General features: G+C 29.0%; 2 protein-coding genes across 2 annotated transcripts; both read right to left on the reverse strand.

Moving 5' to 3' along the window:
* Positions 1-2271: 2271 nt before the first annotated feature.
* On the reverse strand, positions 2272-3820 carry LOC136085134 (uncharacterized). The gene is made up of 3 exons (XM_065806439.1): positions 3757-3820; positions 3300-3392; positions 2272-2559 (listed from the first exon to the last, which is right to left on the reverse strand). Exons 1-3 carry the CDS (start codon positions 3788-3790, stop codon positions 2297-2299), a joined length of 390 nt encoding a protein of 129 aa, XP_065662511.1. The 5' UTR covers positions 3791-3820; the 3' UTR covers positions 2272-2296.
* A 161-nt stretch (positions 3821-3981) lies between these two features.
* On the reverse strand, positions 3982-7727 carry LOC136085601 (uncharacterized). The gene is made up of 5 exons (XM_065806924.1): positions 5342-7727; positions 5121-5201; positions 4903-5005; positions 4332-4408; positions 3982-4052 (listed from the first exon to the last, which is right to left on the reverse strand). The coding sequence occupies exons 1-5, from the start codon at positions 5583-5585 to the stop codon at positions 3982-3984; spliced, it is 576 nt and encodes a 191-aa protein (XP_065662996.1). The 5' UTR covers positions 5586-7727.
* Between the last annotated feature and the right edge of the window lie 12248 nt (positions 7728-19975).

A 19975-nucleotide genomic window follows, 5' to 3' on the forward strand; every position in this document is an offset into this window, starting at 1 on the left:
TATATATATATTTATATATATAGATACACACACACACACACACACACACACACACACACACACACACACACACACACACACACACACACACACACACACACACACACACACATACACACACACACACACACACATATATATATATATTACCTTCCAGTCTCTTTCCAATGCAACATAAATATATATATTTACATTGCATTGGAAGGAGACTGGAAGGTGGTGCAGAATATATGAACTATGCAACTGCAAGAAGTGAAAAAAAGAGACATGATTTACTATAAAATATATTTTTAATATGATTTTCGTGATGCTGGTGCGTTTTTTAATATACCCTGAATAAAATGATGGACTGTTTTCTCCGATTCCTTTGGATATGTCTCTTGGACAGCCGCTAAAAAGATAAAATTAATAGAACAATAATAGGTGAAGAAAATCATTGTTTTTTCGGAAAGCAGCGTTAGAAGATCTTACCAATCACACATTTATAAAGGTGGGTTTCTTTAAAACTTCTCTTTCCGCCTCTCTGTCCATCCATGTTGAAATTTATCATAAGCGAACAATCCAACATACTAAAAAATCAGGAAGTAAATACATAATTCAGAAAACTGATAATTACTAAAATTACTAGGAAGACCTCGTTTTCTTTTAGGCATTATATAGCTATAACTTCAAGTTACATGAGAATTGTGATGAGCAAAAATCTATTTATCTGTAATAGTGTAAAAAATTGTTTTTAAAGCTAACTTAATAAACCTTTGGTATTTTACAACTTATATCAATTGGGCTCAAAACTTTTCGGTCAGATATAATTAGCAATACCTCGAGAAATACTTAACGAATTAGTTCCACATTTTTTTTATAATGAAGCTTATTGCACTATATAAAGTTTTTAATCAGTTTGTACAAATTTCAAAGGACGCTTAGAAAGTAATTAAAATTTTTTGAGAATAGGTTCCATCTTGCTTTCAGTGACCTTTTTCGATGTTGCTATCCATTTTTGCATAAATTCTTCGTCATCTTTCGCTGATTTATTGCCTTACATCAAGATTCCTTTTACAAGTACCCAGTAACTCTCGATTACATGCTGCTTAGGGCAGTTCGGAGGATTCGCACCTTTCAGGACAATTTCGATGTCATTTTGAATGTACCCAATCCAGTCAAAAGATAACTGCATTGCTGTGTTTGTTAATAAACGGCAAAAGACATTCGGTGATGTACAAATCGGAAGTCAAAGAGTTTCGAGTGACGAATGGACCACTCTTAAGGCCAATCGCTTGCCACACGAGGATCTTCGGAGCAAACTTTTCAGTCTGATTATACTTAAATTTGTTACTGACACAGGCACCTTTCGACTGATAATAATATTGATGGCCGGGCAACTGTGAGAAATCCTTTTAGCAGTACGTTTTGTCATCCTCAATAATGCATAAATTTTCTCGATTGAAAAGTTTGACGAGCTTCCTTGCGCGGCGTATTGCTTTTAATTATCCATCAATTAATCGCTTTGGAATTTTTTTTTTGTTATAAGCCATCAAACCCTTGCTCTTGAGTGCTTTTCTGAAAAGGAAACGACAGCATTTGAACAATTTAGTGAGATCTCTTTGGGATTGGCATGGATTTCTTGTAATTGACCGGATGATCGAACTTTGTTTTTGTCAACAAAACCTTTCTTCCTTCCACTACCTCTTTTTCTTTCGAGTCTTCTTATATCTCCTCAATATGTCCCCAACTGAAGATTTAGCAACTTTTGACAATTTTGCAATTTTTGAATGTGACTAGGTTGGATTTTGAAGAAAAATTTCCAAAACTTTTCACCTATTATTCCATTTTTTACTCATTTTGGACTGATAAACTGATGGTATTAGTAAAAACATCAATAAAATTAAATATATGTATAATATAAAAAAATGTGGAATTAATTTGTTAAGTATTTCTTGAGTTATTGCTAATTATATCCTACCAGAAAGTTTTTAGCCCAATCGATATGTAAAAAGCATAAATGCTTTTTTAAATAATCCTGCTCTGATTTTTTTCATTCTTATTTAAAAAAAAAGGAAGTAAAGGGAAATCAATGAACAAATTTTTCTTACCGCCGCATAATCGTACGTGTACAGTCACCAATGTTAGTGCCTCCAATTTTACTCAGTCTTTCAATATTAAAACAAATTTGATTACAACTTATTTTGTTATACTATCTCTGGTTCAACGTTATAATTGTTTTAGTTTTGATGATAAGTAAAACAGATATGTAGCAGTAATGTAAATGCTTTATGAAACAGTCCGGTTAGTGAAGCTTTTAGTTTAGTTTTATTTTGGGGCGATAATTAGAAGTGTGTTTATTTAATATTAGATATTTTACCAATTTCCTTTTCATAGGCTCCTCAGCCAGCTGACTTTCATTTTCATTAAAATCATCCATATTATTAATGTTTTCTTTTAATGAAAACATGCTTTCGTCTGCATCAATTACTCTACCAAGTCTGGTGTCAACACGGTCGTTTAAAGACTTAACTGCCTCTGATAGCTGCTCAAGTTTGTATAGTACTTTCCTTAGGAACTCTAAAGTACAAATTACAATTCAATTAGTATACTCTCAGGTGCTTAATACAAGGAGGGGTGGGAATCGTTTCTTAAATCTAATAAATGGGGAAGGGGGTGTGTGAATTTGAATCCAGATATAATAAGCTGGGGAGGGGGGCTGTATTTAAAAAAAAACCTCTCCATTCTACTTATCGGAGAGAGGGATGAATTTCCCTGACGTCCAAACAGTATTTTCCCAAAGAAAATGAACAAACTTTTTCAAAACAAGTTTCATTATTAACTTTATGCATATCAGCATTATATGCATATAAACAATCACACTTTTTATAACATGTTTTTTATAATAATTTCAATAGGATTTAATATGCTTATATAAGTTTTAAACTATGGTGAGGAATATTATGTGTTTGGTAATGAATCAAGATTTTTTTTTTGATCGAAAATTTTAAGACTGTTTTTTACTGAAAGTTTGTTTTTTTCAGTTTTGAGATTTTCTTTGTAGATAACCAGTCAAAATTATTAAATAAGGGTGGGGTGGGGAGGGGGGGTAAAATCTTTCGAAAGTTAATACATGTCCCCCACCTTGTATTAAGCACCTGAGTACAATATTCATATTGGCAAGTTATTTACTACAATTCAGTCTGTTAATAATAGACAACACTGAAGAAGAGATAAATTGATCATCTTCACAAAGAACTTCATAAATATTTTTTAACATATTCCTTATTAAAGTGATTAAATGAAGCAAAAATACTTACTTCCTTGATCTATTGGAAAAACAACATTCCTTTGAGGAGCAGTGGCAGTACTTGCAGCAAGTATTCCGTTCAAGCAAGCCGAATATGGTATGTCTAGAATAAATTGTTTTAATTTTTTATATAAAACTTCACTATTTCAATAATACTTGTTAATGTTAAAACAAATTCAGACAATGTGATAACATTGTTATTTTCACATTTGAAGATCTATATTGGTCTTAATTTAGTGGGAACTTTGATAGATTAACTAAAAGATAAAAAAATCACCCATTAAAACATAGGCTGACATTATAAGAAACAATTTTTATGTCAATATATATCAAATATAATATATCTCATATATTTTTGTTTTTACTAGAATATTTAATTATCTAGATTTTTTTTGCTTTCGCAAAACAATGCAATACAAGAAAATGCTATGATGAAATTATTAGGAGAAATTGATAGAAGTGAATACCTGAAGTACTTTTTTGAAGAGATTTCTCAGACATGCATGGAAACTGAGGTGCTAAACAAAAGAAACATGACTAAGGGATATTGTTTTTTCTTGCTCATTCAATTTTGCAAGACTGTCTGACTTTTGTAAATTCAAATATCTTTTTCCCCAATAAAATCTCTTTTTAAATATTGGGAGTTATTTGAATTGCTATATAGTGCTAGAAACAAAAAGCAGGGTAAAATATCATATACCTCTAGGGAATGAAGCACTGATATTTTTAAATGTTGCGAATTGTTGAGTAGCACACAACACACCTATAAAACAAAAAAATATGAAAATTTATATATACTCAACACCTTTAAAAAATAGGCACGGTTATAGCAGTTATAGAACGATTCACAACATTCAATTTGACCATTCCATTTTCAACAAGACCACATACACTGAGGATTGAGCTCTCTCAAAGAAGAATATGCAATGCTTATTGCTAAACATTCCATCGTAATCCAAACTGACAAAATATAGCTTTTGTACGGGTAACAGATAATCATAAACAGAAAATGCAAAGCATAAAAGACAATATTTTAACTTACGTTTTTTAGATGGAGGAGATGCTGCAATATCTTGCGTTTCTAGGTGTTCAAAATCTAAATTGAAAAAGTTAAATTTTCTATAAAAACAAGCAACACTAAAAATAAACCCACATAATAGAACCAAGTATCTTATTTAAATAAGACATTATTAATCAATAGTTACGACCTGATGCCTTTCTTGAAATTAACCTGTTTTGCAGATTAGAATTATTTAAAAATAGGATTTTGTCACTTTTTTTTTTGTTACGAGTCATAAGAGAAGTAAAGTGACAAAACAAAAAATTATGTTAAACTTAAGTCATATTAAACTTGTCAAATTAAATTATGCGGAGTGAGTATTTTAAATCCTTTTCTTTACATGATTAAATTTTCTCTATGAAGGGAAACTATTTCTTTTTTCCTCTATATATATTTTTTACATAATATAAGGTATAAGCATAAAAGAATTTTCTTTGCAGACTGACAAGCTGAATCAAAAACAAGTCTGGATGTCTTTTATGTAAAACAATTACCCTCCATTGGGAAAACATAATTCTTTAATTATGTAAAGAAAAAGAATTTAAATACTCACTCCGTATAAATGAATTTAACAAGTTTATTATAAATAAAAATTAACTGTCTCTTACCAACTTTGTCCCTCCCTGTTTTTGTAATTGGCACTATCTCATTATCATCTATTATAAGAGGAAAAAAATATATAGAATAATTATTTATAAAGTTGATAAAAATGTCAACAAAGTTACAAATGTTTACAGACAATGTCATTATTAATCTACCAAAAAAACTTACCCTCTTCTACCGCATTTTCATCAGAATCTGAACTAGCAGCACATGTTGTGTATGCCCAATTTTCACAAGTTTCTAAACTACCTAAAAACAATTCTAAGAAAAATGAGTTGAATATTTGAGTTTGCAATAAAGCCTTAATAATCTTGCATGATTCTATATAATAATCCCTGCTAAACATAAAACATACTTCATGGTTTCAGAAGAAATATAAATCAATGTACCTGTGACCTTCCTGTGTACTATTTTCCCATACATCCAATCTTGCTGGGGATACTGCTTTTTTTTTAAAGCACGTTCTTTTTTGGCCTTTGGTGGGTATCTGACAATATCTTTACCCTCTAGCCAACAATGTGGAACAACACCTTCTTCTTCTAATAATACCCCATCCTCATTTTTTCGTTTCCAAATAGCTCGAGTATAACCAAGATCTTCACTCATTTTATACTGTAAAAAAAACTTTACCATAAAAAAAATGTTGATAACTAACTTTAAAAATGTAGCCGGAACCACATAGAATTAGTGACACAATTCTTTTAGATGTCAGAGAAACATTTATAAAATACTATAGGAAACATTTCAAAAACATCAAATGTTAGATAATACTGGCACAACAAAAGCCAGCTGGATACACATGGCAAATAGAACTTACAGCAGTTTTGCCAGGAAAAGAATTTTAAAAAGAAAATTAAAAAAGCACTCCTTTATTTGGAAAAGCACCAATTTATACTAGATGAATAACAGGATATGTTACAAAGCCACTCTTAAATGGTAAACAAACACATTTTCGTAGTTCATTTTTATGAAAAGTGAGTTTAGAAAAATCTTGATTTTTTTCTAGAAAGTAAATTCCTAATAATTTAGAGTCAATTGGATGATCATAAAATGACTTTAAGCAGCTCTTTGCATAAACATCACGTTCGTAAGTGTTATTATTATTTAAAAATCTAATAAAAACAAGTTTCCCATCTTCATTAAAAAAGCAATTATCTCTGCTGCTTGAAGCAACTTTCTCTGTATTGGTTTTTAAATTGTTCTCATAATTAATTTCTTCACTGATGACATGCTTTACTATTTGCGCAGTTGGATTGTTGGCATTCTTTACAACCTTTTTTAGCTTGTGCAAATAATTTTCAAATGGGAAGCAAGATATTTTGTTTAATGAGCAATTGAAAATTTCTACGTCATCACATATATGCAATAAACTATGAATGTTACACACAGTAAATGTTTTACCAAAAATTACTTTACAATTGTTCACAAAATACTTTAGTAATTCTTTACAGTAAGGTAAAAGGCTTTTACGCAGGTTACCATCTGGATGCACCAGAATAAATACTGAAATTGACAGTGAAAGAAAGTGTTCATAGACAAGTTCAGACACAATTCCTTTCAAAGAAACTGGTCCAGTGTGTAAAAGAAATTGTCTAAACTCAGTTGCTTTCCACCAATCAACTTCGAGCAATGATCGTGGCCTTCTAGCAAAATCACTAGGAATGTAATTTCTAAATTCAATTAGTTTCTCAGTTATCTGTAAAATATGTGCTTGTGACAGCCTAGCCATAAGACCTTTACAAAAATAATTCAAGATTCTTTTAACAACCCCAAGACATATCAAATGCATATAGTCAAGGCAGAATCCGGAAACACATTTAATACCAGCAGCTATAGGGGGAGAGTTATATTTCTGATGTTGCTTATACAACTGGCAGCTAAAATCATGATCTGTTCGCTTGCAAAATTCTTGTTCTTCATTAAACACTACCCTTCCTTTCCAAGAACCTTTGATAATGCATCTTTCACAACAATAATATCCAGTATGACCAACAGTCCCTTTTAAAAATGATCTTGCTGGGGCATCACAGAGAAAAGCTCTAACTTTAACAGTGTGTACAACTGATTTTATTGTGAGACCGGATAACTTTGAACTACACAATTCTTGTAAAAAATCATTTAAAAACACATCCAAACTTGATGGTTTACTTTCCCCTGTGTATAATGCCACAATAAAAATCTTTCCGCCACTTATTTCACAAAGAATTGGTCATATTTGGGTATTGGATGATTTAAATAAGGGTAGCCCATCAATACTGAAACTAAGTAATATTTCTCTTTCAGACCCTGTAAAATGTTTTTTAATACCTGATTCTAATCCAAAATAGTAATATGTACCACCACATTTTCGAACACACTGAACTTCTTGTGGTACTTTTAAGAGTGTTCTTGCATCTTTGGGTAGCGTGTTACCATGTCTTCGAAGTATATCGAGTAAACTATTCATGGCTGCTTGGGAACAGTTAAACTTTAGACACCAGGATGCAAGCTCTCCTAAGAGGTTTTTTTTACTGGTGGATGGATTAAAAGACTCGCTGTCGCTTGAACTATCGGACCAATACTCAGGTGAATTGTTCGACTCAACTTCCATATTTTCTTCCACAGGTAAACGACTACAACTCTGACTGCTAGTATGAAAAGAATCTCTAACTGCTTCTTCTTGAGGTTGTGCACAGTTTTGTTGACGTTCATCCGCACTTTCGTCTCGAGCTTCTTCTAAAACTGATTTATTTAATTTTCTCCAATTCCTTAAATAATCTTTTCTTGATGCAGACATATTTTTACTCACTACGTTTTAACGAAAATTATAACTCTATCAAAAAATAAAAATGTCTTTAAGAAAAGAAACAGGTAACTTTTCAACTTCCGTAATTAGAATTAAAGAAGTAGGTCTTTACGTAATTACGTAATTATAATTACGTTTAAGACGTTTTTATTTAATTAGGAATTTAATTAATTTTTAATTAATTAATAGGAATTTAACTAATTTTTAATTAATTAGGAAATTCATTTTTAATTTCTTCTTTATAAATTTATAAAGAAGGAATTCCTTCTTTATAAATTTATAAAGAAGAAATTAAAAACGAAATTCCTTCTTAAGAAGGAATTAAAAACGTCTTAAACTGGTTGTTCCAAAAGACGTCTTGCTAAGATGTCTTAAAGACAACTGAAACTGTTGTTCCGGAAGATGTCTTTAAAAAGTGTGCTAAAGCTGTCTTAAACACGTCTTTAACTAGTTGCAGACGTCTTGACGAGTTAAAGATGAGTTAAAGACGTTTTAAAGACGTTTTATGTTGGGCGGGTTAGTACTGTAGAATTTATGTTAAACATGGAAAAAAAATTTATAAAGACATATATACCATTGGAAAGATAATTTTAACAGCTTTTTAATGATGTATCTTGTCACTTTTTTTGAGTTGAGAAAAAAAATGGCAGATGAAAATGTGAATAGTGGATTTTTGCTAACCAGAGCAATTTTTTTTAAAAACATGGATTGCAACTCCGGTATTTACCTAGAAAAGGAGGAAAGATATTTCTTTTATATGTATTTATAATTTATATTACATTTTATACCTAATTTTTAAAATTTGGAAAAAATTTTTTTACAAGACGCTCTCTCCCCCCCCCCTCCCCTCATTCACGGCTATACTCGTTTAAGTAACCCAATTTTTATAAGAAAATAAGTGATACATTATTGAGTATGAATGTTTTCAATGTTAACTTTTGTGCTGATCTCATGACACCTCCTTTAAATAAAGATGTTGGATACGGTGATAACTCATATTGAAAGTAGCTCTCCACTTCATTCTCTGGTTTTCTTTCAACAACAACAACCATTCTCAGAAAAAGTGTTAATGGGTCAATTGTAACAATTTCGTCTTGAATAGACACGCAGGAGTACAAGCTCTGGAGTGTTGTTATTTAATTTTTTTGTTTGAAAGAGTAATTTGTGTAGGTTTTACCAATCAACTCTTTGTGTATTGATGCTCCTATCTCTTCTGATTGATCACAGGTAATTTGTTTCTGATTATCAACCAAACCTGAGTCCAAACTAACAAGTTGATTTCCAACCATGAATTTTAAATTCGTCACTATCACGTTTCATTCTTCCAGGATACATTTCTTTATGTTTGTCAGCAGATTTATGCGGAGATGTTAGAGTGCTCCACCCATTACTTACTTCTGCGCATCGATGCAATGATTTCGTTCAAACCCTCAACACATTTTTAGTTAAGCTTTTACCAATAACTCCACCTCTACCTTTCAATGACTTCATCAGAGTCTGTTCAATTGCTATATCAGTTCATATCCCTGACTATTTTATTTTGGTTCTTCTAACAGTGTGATTACTTGCCATGTTTTGTGCGTAAATTAGAGGGTGTTCTGTTTGTAAGACATCAACGGTCTGAAGGTAAAACCTGCACGATTTTGCATAGTTATTGTGGCCTGTTGCAGCAAAAAGATTGAGCATGCACTTTGTTGCAGAAATATGTAATGACCAGTTACTTGTTCTCTCTGCTCTAATAAACTTTTGGACCACAGTTACGTATTGTACATAATGTAACCGTAAAGATGATGTTCGTGAATTTAATGAAAAATAGTCTTTTTTCTCTGTAAACCAGTTTAACAATCTAACCGCCTGATTACTTTCTAGAACACAAGGGTCTTCTGAATCACACATCATCCCAAAAATTCTTTAATATCAGTGAATTTATTGCTGATGTACACAAAAAATGTCCTTGTATAGCGCGTGAAAAGGCTTTTCCTGATTGCATGTGTCCTTCTGTTAAAGGGCTTAGACTATTTCGAGAGCGCTTCTCAAACCACTTTCTTCCATCATACATCCAATTGAACCTAGAAAACTCATAAGTTGATGGAAACCTCCAAGACGAACAAATATATTTAATTTTTTTGTAGCGACTTTTTCGTATGCTTTTATGTAAAGCTGCTGATCAAATGTTATGGATGGCATAGTAACATTCACTTTTTTGGAGTGATCAATGATGAAGCAAAGTAGTGAGTATAGGGCTGTCAAATCAGTGGCGTGTAAATCAATTACAGGTAGTATAGCAATGTTAGATTTCTGTTTTACGTTATTATATGTTGCAGAACTCATGTATCCAGACCAACTTGGACATGGATTTTTGAAAAGGTAGCCAATGTTCCAAAGAAAAAAACGAGCTTGAATTTTTTCTTAAAATTAAATAAAACAATTAGTTTTCAAACATTGTAAAGGTTAATATTTTTTTTAAACTGTAGTATGCATGACAAACCTGAATGACTGGTTTGAATATTGTTTTTGTTAATGAAGGTATGTCAGGTATGTAGAACTGCCTAATCATTATCCCATCGTTTGACTTGATATTTGACCATAGTTCCTTTTTATCTCTTGGAAGTTTATTTTTTTTTGAACGAAACATTTGTGAATTTTCCATTTGCAATTGCAATTGACCCAAGTCCATGGTGCGTATTTTTTCCATCAACAGTAGCAATGTCATGGTCTGTGTTGTCAGCAACAAATTGAAGAAAGGAGATTCCCTCTCCAGAGATGATCTCGTCGATAGTATCACGCTTAACAACATTCTGTTTGTAACGGATAACCTTAAAAAAATTACATAAATATTAGTATTGTTCGCATTCTGGGGATTCTGATAAAAATAAGTAATACGCATCTTTATTATACGAGTAAATACTATACATATCAGCACTTTAATCTTAAAAATTAAATCAAAAATTCTATTTTAAATGATATTTATGAGTAATTTTGGTTTTTAAAATAAAAATGTGTTAGGTTTGTCAATATGCGGACATATATATGTCTCCTTAAAATAAAAAAATTTTCATGGCACTCCTATTGCGTACTTGTATACCATATGCGTAGCCTTTTTGGCATCCCTAGTGGTAAAAACAATCTTTACTGCTTAACTTACTTGAAACTTACTACTGACCTCATTTCACTTTGTAACTTTTTGTATTTGTCCAATTCAATAATTTTTTTGACTTACTTAATGAGTAGAACATGAATGATTCAGGTCATTTGCCTCATTCAATGAATGGGACAAATGACCTGGTCTAATAAGTCATTCTTTTTATCAAAAGTACATAATAGTGCAACAGTTAATATTCATCAAATTGTTTTCAATATATAAGTTAAACAACTTTATCAACTTAAAAAGTGTATTTCACAAAAACTGTCACATCCATTAAGTTTCTCCCCTATATAGGTCACACAAAAGCATCATTTATTCAGATTCAAAAAAAGTGCAAACAACTTCGCTGATTGTTGGCCACATTTTTATTAGAACCACCCATTGCAGAAATTAAATGAAGTATATATTACATATATACTTTAGTTCTTTTTAATGTAAATTTTAGATAAATAAAAGCTCTTTCAATTTAAGTAAGGATTATTGTAATTATCGTAACATCAAATTACATATAATGCAGATAACGAAGATTTCACCAAATACTGGCTTATATCTTATATCAAATACTGACAAATGTCTTAACCATTTATTGATCAATGATCAATAAATGGGAAACACATCGAACAGAACAATAGAGCACTGGAAATTTATTTATTATAATGCAATTATTTAGAAATAAAACAAAACCAAAAATATCAATGAAGATAATTTGTTCAATTCAATTCATTATATGCTTAGTACAGATAATGAACCTCGAAAAAAAGTTAAAAAAAAACTTATTGCTAAATAACATCATTTTCTTTCTTCAATATCTTGATAATTTTCAATATCTTAAATATTTTAATTCTTCAATAGAGGTTGATTTTTTGCAAATTTGAGATCTGAGCTAACTTCTTTTTATAGTTCACAGTTTTCCTTCTTTTTTCTTTTAAAATCTTTTGTTATTCAATTTTTCTCTTTTCACAAGCTATTTTTGCAGCTGTCTTCAAACTTCGTGTTGTAAGCTTGTAATGTGAAAAAAAACCCCTTTAAATTAGAGTTTTTGAGTTAATCTTTTTTTGTTTAATTTGTGGTGAAGGATAAGTGAAAACATTGGAGTTTTTGTTTTAATACTACAGGCCCGTAGGAACAAAAATTATATGGGGAGGGGGGGTGGCAGTACTACCCCGAAATAGTTTTGAGGACCTTTTGTTTGTTTAGTCTTTTTTTTTGTTTTAGTCATTTTTTCAGTCAATTTCTTCCAAATTATTTATTTGAAAACTATTGATGTGTTTTAAGAGGCTATTTTTTTAATATTAAGATCTGGGTGTTGCAAACATTCTCTAATTGGAAATGAAAAAGTACTTACAGTTCAAACACAATGAAGCATCAATGAACTATCAAAAGAAACATTTTTAATGTTGATTTATTAACTTCTACTTCTTCAAAACATACATCTGCACTAAAATCCACAGTAATGTCTTGAATAGAAAAATCAAATAACTCATTTTTTACTACAGGTTGAGTTCTTGCATTGTTGTGATGTCACATTGTCATGCTTTTAAAAATAAAACAAATAACTTAGAATGTGAAACTGTATCCCCTGGGCAGTTTCATTCATCATTCTTTGACAGACATACACATTTTTAGTGGCTTTAAAACTATTAAGGGTGCGTATACATGTGGTTTTTCCTTTCACTATTATAGGGTGGTATGATTGGCTGCATTTATGCAAGCTATATTAGTAATGGTCTCTTTGTTTCCACTTGATTGACTCTGAATGTATTTTGATCTTTTTCTTGCAACAAAACGTTTTGGTTTTTGATCGAGATTTAACCCTGTTTCATCCATATTCTAAATATATTTTGGTTTGTTAAATAATCTTATTTTGCATCAGTCTTTCCAAAGGTAGGAAATATTTTGATAATTTCCCCTTGTCTATACATATTTGTGGTAAAGAACACGTCGGTTCTGAACAACGAAGACCTACACAACCATGCCTCTTTTTAGTTGGTACCAGTTTTCAAGATTTTTAAAGTTTAATCTTTTTTATTTTTTTGCCAACTTAGCGGCAAAATCAATAAATGTTATTTTCAAAAACCGATTCCCATTTGGGCACTATTGCCAGCATAATATTTTTTTCAAGACCACCTTTAATTGGCTTTTTTCCTGGTTATGCTCTTATTTTAGATTTTCCATAGATCATGGCCTGCATAATTGAACTACATTTATTACCAGTTTCATATTAGAATCTGTCTTCAGCATGCATTTTTTATTATACTTGAAGTCGGTTTAATGGTAACATTTGATAACTTTTAATAACTTTTTTGTTTTTTCATATTTAATACTATTTTCAACTAGAAAAAAAATTATAGAAGCAAATTTACAAACATATGTAAAAAAAATAACTCAAAAAATAAATATTTTTTTTTTTTTTTACCTTTAATGCAACATTTAAATTTTCATTCAGTATGTAAAATTAAGTTAATTTATGCAAAACTTGGATGTTGCTTACCAGTTAACAACCTAAATTTAACTTTTCTCACACATGTCATGTGTCAAGATTTCATCACACTTAGTTATTTATTATGTCACATGAATTCTAACTAAGACTTAGTTATAATTAATATTATATTCAGTTATAATACACTTAGTCTAAGTGTGAGTAAATCTTTTTTTTACAGTTTTAGAAAAACTATTTTAATTGAATACTTTTATTACAATTGTTGCCCAACCGATACTATTTATTAGCTATAGGCAATAAATGGATTATATAACCGTCCAGTAAATGGTATATCAGGAAAGGTTTAGTTTAGATCAGTTAAAACATTATCTATGAAGCATTACTTTGGTGCGCTGACCTGGTTTCAAAACATGGCAAAGTTATTATTACGTTTACAAAGGAAAAACTATTGTAAACAACTATTTTTTAAAGTTTTTCAACATTCACACAGTCTAAAATTAAAACTTTCGCATAATTAGTATAAATTAAATGCGGGTTTTGATTGTATTCTGAGTGATACTTTCTTGCGCTGACCAGATTAATTAAACGTTTTTTTAATGAAAAAGTTAGGAGTATGGATTAATTAAGTAATTAGGGCCTTAGGAACAAAAATTATGTTGGGGGGGGGGGCAGTACTATCCCGAAATAGTTTTAAGGACCTTTTTTCTATTTTTAACGTCATTTTTTCAGTCAATTTCTTCAAAATTATTTATTTTAAAAATCATTGGGGGGACAAATGCCCCTGCTGCCCACCCGGAAAATATGAATAGTTCCGAAGATACTATTTCAGATGAAAGAGGAAGTATAACAGGTTTTTAATCTGCATTTTACCGTATTACGTGTAATCTTAATTGAACATGACATAAACGTTATTTTCAACCTCTGTTATGACAATAAATTGTTTATCAGGTACATTGTTAGAAAAAACAACACATTTATCTACCACATTTTTGGATAAACAACTTCCAGTCATTGGACAATTGTATTTTTGTTTACATATAAAATATTCTGTAGTTTTTTTAATTTAGGATTTGTTTTTTGATTAGCAAAGCATTATTGTGACCTTTTACAATTCTTTTCATATTTTTTGTGCAACTGTAGCTAACTTTAATTGTATTTCAATTAAAAATTTTATGTAACTTATTAGATGGCGGGAAATGCTTATCGACTACTTTTAAAAACAATTTTTCTATGTTAGTGGAAACATTTTTGCTATATGGGGGGTTGAACCAAATTCCATTTCTAGTTCTATTTTTCTTTTTTGTATTCTTTTTTTCAGAGTCAAATTTTAGTTTAAAATTTTCAAAACCACTTTTTTTGATGGCATCTTCAATTATTTGTTTAGAGGAACTGAATAAATTTTTATTAGAGGAGTTTTGGTTTAGCCTGTTATTAATTGAAATCAGAATTTGTCTTAGAATTTGGGGTGGATGATTTGAGGTAATATTAATATACAATAATTCATCATTTGGTTTTTTGAAACGCTTATATGAATTTTCAGAGAGGTTAAATGTGATGTCAGAGAGAGGTTAAATGTCAAGAAAGTTCACAATTTTTGAATTTATGTTTATTTTGATTTACATCAAAGCATCATGTATTTTTTTTTTTTTTCCAATCTTCCTTATTGAAATAAAGTAAGGTTTTTCTACAATGTTTTATTATACGGATTGTTACTCCAGGAATAACTGTGTGGCTTTTTGCAAATTCAATTGTTTTATCTAAAATATCTGCAGTTATTGAGGGGTAATAATCATTAATGTCAAATTCAATAAATGTACAGTCATTTTTATTTTTGATTATGGAGAACCAATTTATAACATCAGTGGTATTTTTCCACTGTTGCAAATTTATATATATATATATATATATATATATATATATATATATATATATATATATATATATATATATATATATATATATATATATATATATATATATATATATATATATATATTTATACATATGTGATAAAGATATAATATAGATGTAGTATAATATGTATAATATGAAGTATAGATAAAATACATTTTAAAAGACACAAATACAACAACAAATCAGTTTGCAGATCTAGTTTGTTCTTATATATAGTTGATTTTAAAATATTTTAACTCACTTACTAGTTTGTTTTTTCAAAAATACTGGAGAAGATACAGGTGCTCAATAAATACATTAATAAAGGTTTGTCTAATATTTAAACAATAAACGAAAATGTTATATATATATATATATATATATATATATATATATATATATATATATATATATATATATATATATAAGTATATATATACTTATATATACTTATATATATAAAACGTAAGAGTTTGTTCTTATAATTGTTTAATAATTTTATGTAAATGGAAAAAAACAACTTTATTATTGTAAATCCCACAAAGAAGCACAAAAATGTGTAAAAAAATATGAGTTAGCTACAACAAAACGATTTGTGGTGTTTAAGGCAAATAAAAACTTTGGATGGACTGGTATGCTGGTTTTTTAATATAAAAATGTTCAAAATAATATATTTTAAATTGTTTTAGTCAGTTAAATTTTTTTAAATTTTAATAAAAAAAAAAGATAAAAAAAGGTTATGCTTTAGACATTTTTACAAAGACTCATAATGTACTTTGGGATGATTTTGCTATTCCTTGTTCTGGGATGCCTTTCATAATAGTTTCAAGTAAAGTTTTAGATTGTCATCATGGGTTCGACAGAAATATTTCATTAAAAAAAAATTATCAACTAAAGAAAAGGAAAATTAACATAATACATTACATTTAAATCTTTGGTATCACTCTTTACTGTAATAACTTTTAAAATCAAAATAAATTTTGAAAAATAAGTTGTATAATAGGGTATATCAAAAAAACAAAAAAAAATTACTATACCATGGCCTACTATATTACACGGCCGTGTATGTTACATTTTAGAGGCCGATTCTAAGAGGCCTATTTACGCAACAAAATAATGACAGTGCAATATTAAAAAAACATTATATATATATATATATATATATATATATATATATATATATATATATATATATATATATATATATATATATATATATATATATATATATATATATATATATATATATATATATATATATATATATATATATATATATATATATATGTATATATATATATATATATATGTAAATATATATGTGTATATATATATATATATATATATACATATATATATATATATATATATATATATATATATATATATATATATATATATATATATATATATATATATATATATATATATATATATATATATATATATATATATATATATATATATATATATATATATATATATATGCTAATGCTATTTTAGACAATTTGTTATTATTAGTAAAGCTGAATATTATGGTTAACAAATGTGTTGCATTTGGTTGTAAAACTGGATACAACAGTTCTTTAGAAGATATAAAAGTTGCTTCTTTTCATTTTCCGTTGAAAAATCAACAGTTGCTAAATTATTGGATTCGTTTTGTAAATCGTAGTGATTGGGTGCCTTCACCAAATTCTGTCTTATGTGAAAAGCATTTTAATGAAAAGTACATTATTCGAGGTATAAAATGCAAGTTAAATTGGAATTTAAACCCTATTCCTGAAATTTTCTCAAGCGAATGCTTAAAACGACCTTCCACACTACCATCACCTATTGCTTTAAGAAGACCACCTAAAACTCGTATTTATCAAGAAGATGAACTTAGTTTTTTTTCTGAAAATGATAAAATAACTGAATGGAACAAGTTAAACAGTAAACATTCACCAGAAGGTTTTCAATTTAAAAAACATCTCAATTGTGTTATTTATTACAATTTAATATTTGATCCTTTAACGCATTTTCCTTCTGTTCTTGAATCAATAAAAATTGATCATTGTTTATGTGTAGGATTACAATACAAAGGAAATAATGTTCCACTTCCACCATGGTTAATTAAAGGTCATAATGCCAAGTTAACTAGTTTGAGTATGCTAGAAAATCTTGCATCGTACATAAAAAATATAGCTTCTTCTAATAGAAATATACTTCTTGAAGAAATAAACAGTAGAATATACTATAAAGCAAAGGGTCAACCGCAATATTCTGCAGATATGATAAGACATGCTTAATTATTAAGATATACATCTAAACAAGCATATGAAATTTTACTTGAATCATTTCCTTTACCTTCAATTTCTTTATTAAATAAAATAAAACAAGGTGGAGTTGATGCAATAAAGGCTATTAAAACACTTCGTGAGAAGGGTTCAATACATGAAGATATAATACTAATTGTAGATGAATTTTATCTTCAGAAACAGGCACAATATTGTAGTGGTGTCTATGTGGGTACAGATGACAATGGTATTTTGTACAAAGGAGTTGTTGCATTTATGATTGTTAGTTTAAAGAAATCTATTCCTTATGTTATAAAAGCAGTACCCGAAGTTACCATTAGTGGTAAATGGCTTTCAGAGCAAATATCAGATTCTATTAGTTCTCTTTCTTTATCTGGTTTTAAAATTCGAGGAGTTGTTACTGACAATCATCAAGCAAATGTAAATGCATTTAGTTTACTTTATTCTAAATTTGGTAATCAGTCAAATTTATTTATTTATCATCCTGATAGTCCAAATATTAAAATATACTTATTCTATGATAGTGTTCATATTGTTAAAAATATCAGAAATAATTTATTACACTGCAAAAAATTTGTCTTTCCATCATTTACTTATAATATAAAAGATGATGTCTATAATTGTCCAGCTGGTTATATAACTTGGGGAGATTTTCATCTTCTACATTCTAAAGATGAACAACTTCAAGGTAATTTGAAAAAAGCTCCCAAAATTACATATCAAAGTCTCCACCCTGGTAATAAAAAGCAAAATGTTTCTCTTGCACTTTCGATTTTCGATGAAACAACAATTGCAAATTTTAAAAGTTATTTTCCAGAACGAACTGACATTTATGGTTTTTTAAGTATTTTTCAAAAATGGTGGACTGTTTCAAATTCAAAACAACAATTTAGTCCTAATAAACTTGGTAATGCAATTATTTTTGATGATGGTAAAACCACATTTTTTAGGCAACTAGCTGATTGGATTGAACTTTGGCAGAAATCTCCATTTTTTACTTTATCAAAACAAACATCATCTGCTCTTATCACAACCCTGCGTTCTCAAACAATGCTTATAGACGAGCTTATCGACGAAAGATATTTGTATGTGCTTACTTCACGACTTCAAAGTGACCCTATAGAGCGTAGATTTTCTCAATATCGACAGATGAGTGGTGGGAGATTTCTAGTAAGTTTACTAGAAGTTCAACATTCAGAAATTATTTTAGCATGTCGGACTTTAATTAAGGAGAATGTAAATTTTTGGGATGAAGATTTAAAGAACAATTATGATAATCCAATTAATGATGAATTACTAATAACATTAGATTTAAACTCAAATGAGATATCAGAATTAATTCTCTCACCTGAAACAGAAGAAGTTGCAACAACAATAGCTGGTTACATAGCAAAGAAGTTAATAAAAAGAAGCAAATGTAGCAATTGCAAGTCTATGCTTGCTACAGATGCAAGCAATATAAATATTTGTCAATATCTACAAATACTTTCACGAGGTGGTCTTACTGTGCCTTCACTTTCACTTAAGGATTTCACATGTGGATGTTTTGCAATCTTAGATAATCTTTCAAGTTTAATAACTAAACAAAGTGTTAATGTCAAAGATGTATCAAGCTTTGTTTTATCAAAGTACTTTCCAACAGTTTGTTTTACTTGCGATTTACACAAAAAATGGGGGTTTAAATTTGCTTCTAAAATTATAATTAATGTTTTTTTTAACAATAAACAGAAGATAATCAATGCCACTCTACGAAAAGATGCTGTTATAAGTTTTAAAAGTAGACAGAGAGAAAAATAATATTAAAAAAAAACAAATATAAATAGATAGTAACATAAAAAATTATAATAAAAAAAAAACAAATTTTTACCTTTTTTTTTTTTGTAAATTCCCAGTGCTGTCAATTTAAATGTGTAATGTACAAATATATAAAAATATATATTATATATACAAATATATATATATATAATATACATAGATATATACGTTTATAAATACATAAATCGCTAGTATAAAAGCACAAAATGCCAGTTTTTCGTGAATACTTTTTCATAGTATTTTTATTCGTAATATTATATTTATACTATCTATTTAGTCTAGATAAGATATAATTAAATGTTTTCGCTATAGTTGCGCAGCCATCTTTTTTATAATAGGCCTCTTAGAATCGGCCTCTAAAATGTAACATACACGGCCGTGTAATATAGTAGGCCATGACTATACCCTCATATGTTTGGGATTTGGTCTATAGAAAAAGAAAATTCCCATATGTCATAGTTCATCTAGTCCACAATTGCAAGAAAATGGAAAAGAAAATGTTTATTAAGGAAAAAGATGATGCAGCTTACAGAGCTAGAACTGAAAAGTAGAGACTCTTTCTAACTATAGAAAAAAAAAAAAAGAGATTCAAGAGCTCAAGGACGCCAGGATAGTAGCATATCAATATGTAGTGAAAATTTAGATGGA

The sequence above is a fragment of the Hydra vulgaris genome, chromosome 09, assembly GCF_038396675.1.
Source record: "Hydra vulgaris chromosome 09, alternate assembly HydraT2T_AEP".
In the NCBI taxonomy this organism is placed as follows: Eukaryota; Metazoa; Cnidaria; class Hydrozoa; order Anthoathecata; family Hydridae; genus Hydra; species Hydra vulgaris.